Source organism: Trichomonas vaginalis, chromosome II (assembly GCF_026262505.1).
Source record: "Trichomonas vaginalis G3 chromosome II, whole genome shotgun sequence".
Taxonomy (NCBI): Eukaryota; Parabasalia; order Trichomonadida; family Trichomonadidae; genus Trichomonas; species Trichomonas vaginalis.
Window position 1 is genome coordinate 20,559,929 of NC_067204.1, and position 13,213 is coordinate 20,573,141.

General features: G+C 31.2%; 9 protein-coding genes across 9 annotated transcripts, besides 1 other annotated feature; 7 read left to right on the forward strand and 2 right to left on the reverse strand.

The window, feature by feature from the left end:
- Nucleotides 1-3,120: 3,120 nt before the first annotated feature.
- Nucleotides 3,121-3,393, reverse strand: TVAGG3_0579400 (uncharacterized protein; the record flags this gene model as incomplete). The annotated part of the gene is made up of 1 exon (XM_001319291.1): nucleotides 3,121-3,393. The coding sequence occupies one exon, from the start codon at nucleotides 3,391-3,393 to the stop codon at nucleotides 3,121-3,123; it is 273 nt and encodes a 90-aa protein (XP_001319326.1).
- Nucleotides 3,394-3,991: 598 nt separating this feature from the next.
- Nucleotides 3,992-4,264, forward strand: TVAGG3_0579410 (uncharacterized protein; the record flags this gene model as incomplete). The annotated part of the gene is made up of 1 exon (XM_001319292.1): nucleotides 3,992-4,264. One exon carries the CDS (start codon nucleotides 3,992-3,994, stop codon nucleotides 4,262-4,264), a length of 273 nt encoding a protein of 90 aa, XP_001319327.1.
- A 975-nt stretch (nucleotides 4,265-5,239) lies between these two features.
- Nucleotides 5,240-7,084, forward strand: TVAGG3_0579420 (ATP binding; the record flags this gene model as incomplete). Its single annotated transcript, XM_001319293.1, has 1 exon — nucleotides 5,240-6,226. The coding sequence occupies one exon, from the start codon at nucleotides 5,240-5,242 to the stop codon at nucleotides 6,224-6,226; it is 987 nt and encodes a 328-aa protein (XP_001319328.1).
- Nucleotides 7,085-8,169: 1,085 nt separating this feature from the next.
- Nucleotides 8,170-8,532, forward strand: TVAGG3_0579430 (uncharacterized protein; the record flags this gene model as incomplete). The annotated part of the gene is made up of 1 exon (XM_001319294.1): nucleotides 8,170-8,532. One exon carries the CDS (start codon nucleotides 8,170-8,172, stop codon nucleotides 8,530-8,532), a length of 363 nt encoding a protein of 120 aa, XP_001319329.1.
- An 18-nt stretch (nucleotides 8,533-8,550) lies between these two features.
- On the forward strand, nucleotides 8,551-8,793 carry TVAGG3_0579440 (serine threonine-protein phosphatase family; the record flags this gene model as incomplete). Its single annotated transcript, XM_051239112.1, has 1 exon — nucleotides 8,551-8,793. The coding sequence occupies one exon, from the start codon at nucleotides 8,551-8,553 to the stop codon at nucleotides 8,791-8,793; it is 243 nt and encodes an 80-aa protein (XP_051096936.1).
- A 4-nt stretch (nucleotides 8,794-8,797) lies between these two features.
- Nucleotides 8,798-9,646, reverse strand: TVAGG3_0579450 (uncharacterized protein; the record flags this gene model as incomplete). Its single annotated transcript, XM_001319296.1, has 1 exon — nucleotides 8,798-9,646. One exon carries the CDS (start codon nucleotides 9,644-9,646, stop codon nucleotides 8,798-8,800), a length of 849 nt encoding a protein of 282 aa, XP_001319331.1.
- Nucleotides 9,647-10,099: 453 nt separating this feature from the next.
- Nucleotides 10,100-13,213: part of a mobile genetic element that runs on past the window's edge.
- TVAGG3_0579470 (uncharacterized protein) lies at nucleotides 12,011-12,412 on the forward strand (the record flags this gene model as incomplete). The annotated part of the gene is made up of 1 exon (XM_051239113.1): nucleotides 12,011-12,412. The coding sequence occupies one exon, from the start codon at nucleotides 12,011-12,013 to the stop codon at nucleotides 12,410-12,412; it is 402 nt and encodes a 133-aa protein (XP_051096937.1).
- TVAGG3_0579480 (uncharacterized protein) lies at nucleotides 12,432-12,584 on the forward strand (the record flags this gene model as incomplete). Its single annotated transcript, XM_051239114.1, has 1 exon — nucleotides 12,432-12,584. One exon carries the CDS (start codon nucleotides 12,432-12,434, stop codon nucleotides 12,582-12,584), a length of 153 nt encoding a protein of 50 aa, XP_051096938.1.
- On the forward strand, nucleotides 12,604-13,188 carry TVAGG3_0579490 (phage tail repeat-like family; the record flags this gene model as incomplete). The annotated part of the gene is made up of 1 exon (XM_051239115.1): nucleotides 12,604-13,188. One exon carries the CDS (start codon nucleotides 12,604-12,606, stop codon nucleotides 13,186-13,188), a length of 585 nt encoding a protein of 194 aa, XP_051096939.1.

The following is a 13,213-nucleotide window of genomic DNA, read 5'->3' on the forward strand; positions in this document are numbered from 1 at the left end:
TAATGTAACATGATTATAATTGAATAGATATGATTTTTGAATAGAAAATATAAATGGTGAATTAAAAATATGACTTTTATAAGGTTTTTTAATAGTATATAGAAGTGAAAAGGAAGGACTATTGTAAATTAATAAATGTACTTGTGAAACTAAAGAATTTGATATGGATTAGAGAAAAAAAAATAGTATATAGAAAAATTGAATTGAATCAAAAAAAAGACAGATTTTGAATATCAAAAGGAAAGCTAGTATTTTGAAAAAAATTGTGTAAAAAAATTCTAAGTTTTCTTGATGGTTTTGAATTTCAATTTTTAGTTAGAATAGATATTAACGAAAGAATACTATTATTCTATTGTCTTTTAAAATAAATATTTCAATTTTTGAAAGTAATTCATTTTTTCATGAATAATGCCTATTTATAATATTACAGATGTTTTTATGATATTTAAGTAAAAAGAAATTGAATTTGATTTCAAAATTTAAGTTGCACAATAGAATTGAGAATAAATGTAATAATATGTCGTATTCAAGTTAAATAAAGAATATAAGAAATCTTATCTGAATTGTAAAAAAATATTGAATATTTTACAAAACGATGAACATGTATTTTATTATATAGATTAGTGAGTACAATTGTTTGTTATCAAAGATCAATAATCGATTATATTAAAATTTTGAGAAGGACTATTATGAATAATATTAAATAAAGTATTTTATCTATATTTATGATCGCAATGTGATTTTCCCGATAAACTTAGTATTTTTGCTTAATTTTAATTTTATTTAATTTTGCAAATTACCTCAGACTTTTCAGAGGATTGAGTTGCCACTCAATCCTCTGAAATAGTCTGTGGTAATTTTTAGTCTCTACACTATTTCAATATAAGCTCCATTTTTAAACAGTTTTTAAAAATCGAACATTGAAAAGTGTGATGAGACTTGAAAATTTTGCTTTTCAAGTAAGTTTGTACGAGTCTATATTAAAAAGTGACTTTTTTTTAATACGACCTCTCAATTTATTATCACTTTTTCATCTTTTTTTATGTGATTTGTCTATATAATGTGGGATTGCACATATGATCAGAACTCATTCTTGTGATGATCATATTATGCAATGGGCATACTATTAAAGTTATATAAAAATCAATATTAAGCATTTAGCAATATATTAATGTTTACTATAACAATTAAATTAGATATAATTAGGGGAATATATATATAAAATGGTAATGACTATAATTGAGTTTTGATCAAGATGCTAATTTGAATTAGAATGAATATATCGAATACACATATTTTTATTATTATATATGCGTTATATTGTGTTATTGATGATTATTGTTCAGTAAATATAGTCAGATATCGGATATTTTGCAATTGAAATTAAATTATTAAATGATTAATAGATAAAAATAGGATTTGATGATAGACGTTAGATATATATTATGATATACTTAGAAATACATGTATTTGGATTCATAATGAAGGTAATTAAACATATTATATGTTTTTGATATGAAAAGAAGAGTTAGTAACGTATATAAATTAATATATGGTTACATATTATAGAATTAATATTCAAACTGATAGATAAATGATATTAAGAGTCAAAAATTCAAAGAAATCTTACTTTTTTGTATCATTCAAAATTGAATGTAATAAAATCATATTGAAAATAAATTAAGGATTTTCGCCATATTTTTGATATAATATATTATTGAACTCTTTATTGTATTTTTATTGCTTTCAATTTTGAGACAACTTTTGATAAAAAAAATCTTTTCAAAATTACTAGATATTTATTTTGTTATTCAAATAATGTTCTTATAAAATTATTTGTTATAAAATTATTGAAGGAGATTTCAAAAATTCATTCCTTATTTAATTTAGTGAGACCTTATGTTATTTAAATAAATCAACCGATAAATTTCCTAATAGGTGTCAAAAGATTAATTCACATCCAAGTCAAATTAGGCTATAATGTATGTAGATGAGGACTGTCTTCAAGGCAGTCCTCATCTACCTACATTATATAACCATGTCTCCCATATTTTTATTTGAATGTGAATGTGTAATTCTCAATTCCAGGACTGAGTGCATGGTTGCAGCGGGTTACTATATGCTCTTGCATCCATGTAGTCAGATCTGGAAATTGGCTTACTTTTCCTTTCGATGCGAATGTGACAAATACTTTTCCAATTGTGCACATATAAGTGCAGGGTACATCGATTTTTTAGAATAAAGAGTTTTTTATTCAGCTGGAGAAATGAATATGAGTTTGAATTGCTTGAGCTGATTCTCAAATAACGTTTTTATGCACATCTACTGGTATATATATGATAGTAAAAATTTATATACAATATATTCACTGTGCCCTATTCCAAGTAATTATATCTGAGGGATCAAAAATAAGAAATTGAGATATAGAGTTAATCAACTAAATACATTTGAACAGCAGATTAGTTCCATTCAAGAGCTTCAAGTAGTCGATACTAGAATTGTGACTGTATAATCCAAGGGCGAAACTATCCCTGGAAAATCATAAGAAACTTGATGTCTGATATTTCAGACTAATTAGTACTATGATTCTATCAAACAAATCATTTAAAATGCCCTGCAATTGCATATTGCAAGCGATAATATTTCTTTAATGAAAAACACGTTGATTAAGAATGAAAAAGATACAAATTCATAATTAATACTTCTTCCAAATAATGCTTAGAAAACTATTTAACATTGACTATTCATATTTGAGGGTGAATGTGAATATTATATGTCTGTATGTGTTGCATTATAGTTATGTCAATCTATGCGATTATATATGTGACTTATTGTTAATTTCTGTTAAGTATAAAATGAAAGCGAATAATGCAATTTTGATTAATAATCATATGACAAAGACGATTTGTGTCTCATTTTGGATGAACATGTCAATCTTTATCTGGATAAAAAAAAAAATTATGAATTATAGAATTTCTGAAATAACATATTTTGAGAATATAATTCATCTTTATATTGTATTGTATTTAGTGTTGATAGTAAATGTAAATTAGAAAAGAAAAAAGAAAAAATTAGAACAAATTAGAAAAATAAATCACAGTTTAGATAATATTATTCAGCTTATTTCTTCTTATCTGCTGGTTTCTTGTCTACTGGAGCAGCAGCAGCAGGAGCCTTTGCACCATCACCAGCTGGAGCAGCTGCTGGCTTGCCTTGGCCTGCGTGGCCATGAGCAACTGGAGCCTTCTTGACTTGGATTTCCTTGTGTGATGTGTGGAGTGGATCTACACCATGAATCTTCTCGTGGTGGTTTGTCTTCTCGTCAACTTCCTTCTGGTGGAGGGCGAGGATCTTGCGGGAAGCGGAGTTAGCACCATGCTCGACGGATGACATCTATTCAGAAATGAACTGATATATCTAATCTCAAAACGTTCTTCAAATTCTTCAAACTCTCTGAATTCATGGATTTCGATTTTACTATGAAAATATGAATATAAATATGCAATAAATGACATATTGATAAAAATCATCGGAATTGATTTTCATAAAAAAAATTTCTCTCACAATTTCTTTCATCGTCAAAATTTCGTTCTTCTCTCAATTCTCAAATATGATTTAACATTTGTGACAGCGTAACGATTTCGATATTATCTGTAAATGTTTGGCAAATTTCAATCAAGAAATGGTTTTTTCGACGATAAGTAGCAAATTTGGAAAACTAGTCTGTGGTGATTTGTGCATGACATAGATTCTGTTTTTCTTATTTTTTCGAAAAAACGAAAATTTCACTTGTGAAAAATCGCTTCGATCCTCATTGAAAAATTCTGAGAGCTTCACTGAGATTTTGATTTTCGATTTAGGAAATAAATTTTGGAAGTATTATTCACATGTATATCATATGCTGCATAATTATTGCGATTTTATGATTTTGAGAGTTTGAAGAATTTGAAGAACGTTTTGAGATTAGATATATCAGTTCATTTCTGAATAGATGTCATCCGTCGAGCATGGTGCTAACTCCGCTTCCCGCAAGATCCTCGCCCTCCACCAGAAGGAAGTTGACGAGAAGACAAACCACCACGAGAAGATTCATGGTGTAGATCCACTCCACACATCACACAAGGAAATCCAAGTCAAGAAGGCTCCAGTTGCTCATGGCCACGCAGGCCAAGGCAAGCCAGCAGCTGCTCCAGCTGGTGATGGTGCAAAGGCTCCTGCTGCTGCTGCTCCAGTAGACAAGAAACCAGCAGATAAGAAGAAATAAGCTGAATAATATTATCTAAACTGTGATTTATTTTTCTAATTTGTTCTAATTTTTTCTTTTTTCTTTTTTTATCACCATATACTATCAACACTAAATGTGATACAATAATTAACTACAATTACATGCTCAAAAACTATTATTTCTTACTTAATAAAATTATAATTTTTCTATATCTACTTAAGAGTCACAATAACAAATAAAATAACTTTTCTAAATGTTATATTCTCTAAATCTGTCAAAATCACTTGATCAACAAGCGCTGAAATGATGATTGGCGCTTACATTTTACTTTTATAATAATGTATTCAAATTATAGTTAACTATCTCCTTCTTGAAATGATATCAGAAAAGGTAAATTCGGGGAATTATTCCACAAGACTGGATCGAGTTTTCACTATTTTCAGAAAATTTGATTTTATATTACAAGAAAATCAAAAAGATTTGCACTCACGAGCATAATTATTAAGTGAATTTTTGAACATTTGGTAGGAATATCTCAGATAGTGTCATAAACATGACAGTTTCGAAATTCAAGAAAATCTTGATTTGAAGACACTGATTTTGGTGATTGATTTAAATACAAAGTACCATCAGGAAGTTTGCACTTCTCAAGATCAAAACTGGACAAACTAACTATTGATATAATATCTGCATATTTTTTTTTAGATTAATCAAAAAATTTTCATAATGAGTTCTGACTATTCTAAACAATATGAGGACTTTATAGGGGCGCTTGAAAGGCTCTTCCACATAAAATCTAATGAGCCTATCGAAGATATGTGTAATATAATTACAAATACTTTGATTTAGAAATATCAGCTTTCCATCAAGCATCTTACAAAGTTAATTCGTGAGGCAATTAGATACAATTATGCATCTGGTTCGAATTACACGAAAATACTCAAACAAATCGGCGTCGATTTCATATTTGCGGATTACCAATTTGAAAAAGAAGATTCTATCGAATATATAGTTATGCATGATCAAATTGATAAGTTCAAGGAATACGTAGCTCAGCATTCAATATCGGATGATAAAGATTTTCTCAAAATTACTAATTTCAGTATCGATGATTTCTACCAAGATAATGATGTAGGGTTAACACTAATCGAAGCTTGTGCCTACTTTGGATCAGTTAACATATTTTATTTCTTAACTTCAAATGATATTAGTAAAATAACCGAAAACTGTCATAGCTACGCAGTAATTGGAGGAAATCAAGACATCATCAATGAATGCTTGAAAGAAAAGAAAATGGGCATTGATTGTCTCAGAAGTATTATAAGAACACACAATCATAAATTGTTTGAATATGTTTTAGATAGAAGTTTTTACAGGGTTGCTGATTTATACGGAAAGAATTGGAATTCGCCAAAAGAAAAGAATTTGATGCATGAAGAAAAATATAAATCCATTTATGAAGATATCATCACATATCAAAACCTTAATGCTGTATTTATTCTATTCAAAAGGAACAAAAAAATTATCTTTCCGTGGGCTGCTGCATTTCCGCAAACTATAGATATTTTCAAAAATAATACATTTTCTAACAAAGATAATCGCACTAATTGTGGAATTATTCATTTTGCAAGTAAAGCGCAAAATTCTGATATTTGCAGATTATTACTTGAGTCATACAATCAAATTATAGTCGACACTAATGAAGGAGATGAATGCATTTCACATGGTGTTAATATCAATAAAAAAGATAAATATGGAAATACAGATCTTTATTATGCAACATGGAATAATAATAAAGAAACAATCGAGCTTCTTATTGCACATGGTGCAAATGTCAATGAAAAATATAAAATTGGAAAAACCGCTCTTCATGTTGCAGCATTTAATGAAAGTAAAGAAATAGTTGAACTTCTTCTTTTACATGGTGCAAATATCAACGAAAAAATAATAATGGAAAAATCGCCCTTCATTTTGCAGCACTTAAATATTGTAAAGAAATAGCCGAACTTCTTATTTCTCATGGTGCAAATATCAATGAAAAAGAAAATACTATTAAGCAAAGAACAACTGAATTTTGACTTTGTTCCTCATTTAAGATACATGTTGACATATATTTCAAAAAATTGAGATATGACATGATAATATCTTTCTAAATATGACGAAATTGGAATGAAATACATAAATGTTTTGTATGCTGATATATATTTTGATAGTTTACTTGACTTAACACACTATAATTCTTCATCACAAGTATCATTTTTAATATTGAGAAATCATACTAATACACATTCTAAATTCAGTTTCATTTTAATTTTATGACCATTGCTAGCTTTTATGATTAAATCCTGCAAATATTGAAGTAAATATTTTTCTTGTCTTGTATGTGTCAATTGATGATGTGTTAATATTGTTCATTGTAGCTTAATACATTTGAAAACAATTAAATGATTTCAAATGATGAATACTATTCTTTAATATGGGCTATCATAAAATGCATGAATGTTTTATTATAGATATAACGAGTATATCCATTTAATTTCACAGCCTTTATTCAATAAAAGCAAAAGAGTTATGATTTTTATCATCTGCTTGATTTTCAATTCTTTGCTATTTCTCAGTTCAAGTTAAATAGTATAAATCATTAATTTGAAATTATTTGAATTGCTATATGTTAGACTATTTGCATGAATGAAAAATTCGATGAGTTATTCGTGGGTTTTATTGCAATAAGGTCAGGTAAGTGGGGCTTCCAGGGGCTGCGCCCCTTCTAGCCCCTAAGAAATTTTGCCCAAGACCCAAGAGGAGGACCGAACCCCAGCCGACCAGCCGGTGACAAAACCAAAACCGTTGTTATTTACATCATATTAATGGCGTCACTTTTAAAAATGTCACTTTTTGTTTCACTTTTCACAAATTATATATGTTTTCATGCTTTGTCACTTTTCTGTCACTTTTCGGGTAAAAACATTTTTATTATTATATATAAATGAATTTTACAAAACCACCGTTACCGTTCTTTGGAAATAAGAGTAGATGTAAAGATATTATATTGAGAGAACTTAAGAAACTACCGAATGGTCTAACATTTGTAGATTTGTTCGGTGGAAGTTTCTATATATCCCATTTATGTCATACCGTATTTCCTGACTCAAAGATTATATGCAATGACTTCGACAACTATATGGACCGTCTCAAACATATTCCAGACACAAACAATATATTGAAAGAGTTAAAAGAAAAGATACCTATAGGTAAGATGGAACGTATACCATTATATAAGAAAAATATTGTGAGAGAGGTTTTGAAAAAAGCAGAATATATAGACTGGGATAGTATATCTGCTAGACTATTATATAGTGGTGCTATAAGAGTTCATGACATTGAAACACTTATGTCAAAAGTTTTATATCTTAACTATACAAATGTTTTCAAAGAGGACATAGAAAAATATATTGAGGGTATAGAGTTTGTGAGATGTCATTGGACAGAGTTGTATGAAAAATATAAAGACAAGGAAAATGTTTTCTTTATAGTGGACCCGCCGTTCTATAACACATGGGATTTTCAATACCAAGTAGACTGGACTTTGAGAGACTCTTTAGAAACTTTAGACGTTATACATAACCATCCATGCTTTTACTTTACATCCGATAAAAGTGGTTTGGAAACCGTTATGAGATGGTTAGAGGACATACATGACTATGAGTTTAGATATGACAAGATAGAATATGAGAGAGGTCCTATAAACTGGAGAAAGTGTCACAATAAAGAAATTTTATTAGTAAGTAAATGTGGTTTGAAATAGGACTACTTGTTTTAGGTTTTTTCCATTGTGTCATTTATTTATTTGACGTGGCAGAAAAGTACAGAGAATATGAAGATGAACCAATGCCTGCAAATGTTCAGTATATGTAATCGTAAGAGATATTTTTATCTAATATTAAATGGACGCACAGAACTTAGCGAATGCACAGCAACCTGGACAACCAAACCCAGAGAATATTCCAAATGAAGTTAGAATACAAACTGCAATGGCAAACTATGGTCAAGTGCCAACAGATGTACAAATGCAAACTGCCATGTCAAATGACGCTGCGTTAGGTTTGCCACCATGGTATGCAAATATGAGATGGAAAGAGTTTTATACAAACCCTGAAGTGGGATATAAACAACTTTATGCAGATGACGCGAACACAGGAGTTGACCCAGAATATGTTTTCTACCAGAGGAGAAACAGAATGTATGAGCTCCAGTTAAAGAATGCTATGGAACTCAACAGGAAACGCAAAAGACTAGGCGGACATTAGATTTTTACACGTAGTAAAATGGGTTTCTTCAGTAAGATAGGAAACTTCTTTCGAAATGTTGGAAGAGGTATATGGAATGGAATAAAAACCGTAGGAAGAGGAATTTGGAACGGAGTCAAAAATATTGGTAAAAGAGTAGGTCAGTTTATTGGTATTATACCTAAAGACCCTGAACCAGAAGAACAAGCTCCTGTTATACAACAGCCTGAACCTGCACCACAGTCTAGTTGGCAACCAAATCCAACACCTCAACCGTATTAAAAAATTATATTTTTACCGTTCGATAGTAGTTGTATATGAAACTAAGTTCTAAGTAAAACGCATGGTATAATGGAATTATTCTTTTTCTTCCATCTGTAGTAAACCATACTTGAAAGTCTGAAATACTTCCACTTGGTGGTTCGTATAACTTTGTAGGTTTTTCGTAAAAGTCATTTGCCAAGCATAAGAAAGAGTTTTGGGCGCCAGAAAATGAAGCATGAACTATCACAGCATCTTGGTCGAAAACATCTTCATATGTTCCATTAGGGTTTTCGACTTCATAATAGTCCGGGTGTACTGGATATGCTGCAGGCTGATTTAACATCCTCATAAATCTATACCATGCCAAGTTGTTATATTTTGTAGAAATATAAACGTTTTCTCCAAGGTCTTCTATTTTATTGATTTTAACAGTTGCATTTTTCCTGTCATAAATAATATCGAGATGGTATTCTCCTTCGTCAATGTTATACTGGTTTGCATATTCAATATAGATATCGTTTATTTTTTCTTGAAAAGCTTGAAGAGTTGTTTCTAAGTTTACAAGCAAACTAACTTGTAAAAGTTTTCCCTGTTCAAATTTCTCATACATACGTTTTTCTTTGTTATAGTATCGAACTTCAAAACCGACCGTAAATGGGAAACCATGTATGGCTTCTGAAATGAACTTCATTCTTCGAAAGCCAATAGCTTTTGTGACAGATGGGTCTCTTAACCATCTTAATGGGTAGTCAAAACGATAGCCTTCATGCTTTACGGTATCTGTCTCAAACTTTTGACCGACATTAGTAAAAAGTTCATCTAATGGTTTAGTTGTAGCAACTCTTGAATTTTCTTTTTCTATTGGAAGCATATTTTATCTATAATAAAAATGTCAAATGAAACAGCGTCTATGAGAGAAATACAACACAACCGACAACTCATTATGCAAGTTCTAAATAAGAACACAACAAACTTTTCAAACTATTCTAAGATATCTGAGTCATTGAAAGAAGGAAACTTAAAACTGACATTAAACCCAATGACAGATGAGTTTCTATTTCAAGACAATAAGAACCATACTGTCTGTATAAATCCAACAAAAGGAACTTTAAACGAGAAACCTATAAATGAACTTCTTTTGAAAGCAGATGTTGACAACAAAGCTGACAAAGAATATGTAGACGATGCAATAGCAAAAGAAGAAGAAAGAGCTAACAATGCTTATGCAACAAAAGAACATACTCATCCTGAACTAGCAGACAAAACATATGTTGACAATAAAATGTCAAGTGAAGTGACAAGAGCTGAAAACGAATATTCTAAAAAGACTCATATACATACCATTGCAAATATTACAAACTTACAAGAAACCTTAAACAGGAAAAGTGCCGTTGGACATACACATTCTATATCTGAAATAACAGACTTAAACGTTAGCCTTGAAAAGAAAGCGGATAAGGAATATGTGGCTAGTAAGTTAGAGAAGAAAGCGGATAAGGAATATGTGGATGAAAAAGATAATGAAATTAAAGAAAGGGTTGAATGGTATCATGAATGGACATCGAAGATTTTAAAAACTAAAGCCGATACAGGATGGGTTTCAGGATGTTTAGACCTTAAAGCAGATAAAACTTATGTTAACGATGAGTTAGAGAAGAAAGCAGATAAGACTCATACACATACAAGTTTTACAACTTTTACAGCAGATGATATTACACTAAACACAACCTTGCCAAGTAAAGGTCCAACAATACCACCGGCAACAAGTCTTGTAGATACTTTGATATCTAATGACAATAGTATTATGCATCTAAGACAGGAACTCAATGTGCTTAAACAAATTTTGCCGAATCTTATTTACCCGGTTGGCTCATTATATGTTTCAATGAACTCTACCAGACCAGAAGCAGTACTTGGTTTTGGAACTTGGACTCAAATAGTCGACAGGTTTTTGTATTGTGCAAACTCTTCAAAGGAAACAGGTGGAAGTAAAACGATTTCAGGTGAAAATTTACCTGCACACAGTCACTACATAGATTTAAGTACATCTCAAGCAGGTTGGCATAAGCATAGATATTGGGATTGGTCAGGAATGACAAAAGGTAAAGGATATGATGTTAAAGACGACGTTAAGTTTGCTATAAATTGTTACTGGAGTGACACTCAGGGAGAAGGAAACCATACACATTTCGTTTCAGGATATACACAAACAACGGGACAAAGTAAAGAATACATGCCACCTTACATGACTGTATTCGCATGGTATAGAATTGCTTAGTCGTCATTTTCAACTTCTTTAGCATATTCGTCAGGAGTTGTCTTATATTTGTTAGGACTGTCTTTGAAAGTATACCACCTTGAACTTTGACAAGTTTGAAACGAGGTCTGGCAATAGTAGTTTTATCTTCTGCTTGCAGTGTGTACATTTTGCCATGTTTGCCTAAAATTCATAATATTCTCTTGTATACTTTCTTCTATTTTTACGAACACGAATGTGAGTACCTGTCGAGTTCCCATTGTTGTCATAGTCAATAGTATTTTCATATGGGTCGCGTTTAGGTATTTCTATTTTACTTTGTCACCTTTCTGAAGTTTATTCTTTCTTGTTTGTCTCTTTTGACTAAATTATTAAATATAAGTCTTTCTCTAAGTCAGGGTTGTTTTTCATTTCTTCGGGGGAGTGGTTTCCCAAACCTTTTTGTTTACGGTTATTGTAAATATTTAAAACTTGTCTCATCTTTGCCATGGAGAAGTGTCTATATTTGTCGTCATATGACATTTCATTTGCTTCACCACCTTGTGGTTGGTTTAAGTCTCTTAACATTTTTATACAACCGTCAATGACACCAAGAGCAGAATGGTTTTGGTCGACAATGAAATATTGGTTTACATTTTTTGAACGCAGATATTTTTACATCATCTGATTTGAAAGAACTTTCACAGTCAGATGTCAGTTTTGTTGGATGGTATTTGTCAACGAATATTGTCAAAGCAGTTTTCACATCTAAAATATTTTTGGACCATAATGGTATGGCTTCACAGTATCTTGTGTTTTGACCAACAAATATTAACCAGTATGGAGGTCCATCTTCTCTATACCTCGGAATGTTTTCCAAGATGTCCATAAACCAAGCATTTGGTGTTGAACTAAAGATTTTTATCATGAGTGCTTTTTTTGTCGCTTTAGAAACATAGGGGTCCTTGTTTGGATTCGTCATTTTTTAACCCATAAGAAATGGGTTTATTTGGCGCATTAGCAGGAGTTGCATCCAGATTTTTGCCCGCAGTGGGAACAATAGCCAGAGGTGTATTTGGAGTTGGAAGGAAGATTTTGAGTACATTAGGTATACTTAAAGAGAAAGCACAACCTATTATACAAACTGTACAGAAAGGTTGGGATGTAGCACGAGATGCAACAAATCTTATTCCAAATCCTGAAACAAGAGGAAAAGTTCAAGGATGGATGGACAATGTAGGAAGACAAGCAGGAAACTATTATAACAAAGCAAATGACTACTATAACCAAGCAGGACACTATATGGACCAAGGTGAAAGATTCTTTAACAGAGGATATAACCATGCACAACAATGGGTAAGCAATAACCAACCGCAACCACCTCAAACTTGGGGAATGTAAAGTTTTTTATTGAGATGAAATGAACAATACAGCATTGAGACAAATGGGTTCAAGATGGATTTGTCGGCTTCCAGCAGTTACACCACGTGTTTGTCAAGTTCTTCCTATACCTCAGGAAGTTTTAGACCGACTTAAAAAACAACAACAACCGGTTGAAAACAAACCAAACTAAAATTTTTTACTGAGATGAAATGACCGAAGAAGTTGAAACGGTAGATTTGACACCACAAACAAAAAGTTCAGAACCATTGTCAAAACCCGTCAAAGAACTTACAGATGAAGAGAAAAATTCAATAATAGAAAGTGCCAGGTCTGGAAATACAAACCCTAACTATAAAGTCACTTTTCATAAAAATGGAACGGCTAGTATCTCAAAAAAGAAACAGACTCTCACAAATAAAATATTGAAGTCTGAAGGAGCTTTCGAGACAACAGATGGAAAAGTTTACTTCACTGACCAACAGTTCATTATAGAACATCTCATTGACTTAGAGTCGAAATATTCTAAACTTTACAACAAACACAAAAAGTTGAAAGGAAAACAAAAACAAATGGCATATGATATTTATGAAGATGTTGACGACACAACTGTTCCTGCAGGTGAGGTAAAGTCAGAGGAACCGAAAAGTGACGAAAAACCGATAGAAGAAGAAAAACCAAAAACTGAAGATAAACCAAAACCAAAGTTTAGTTTGGAAACTAAACCAAGTCAACCTTCATTAGCTGGTATGGGTTGGCGTCAAAGACTTATGGCAGCAGGCAGTTATGTTAAGTAAAGAAAAAAATATTTTTTTATTTTTA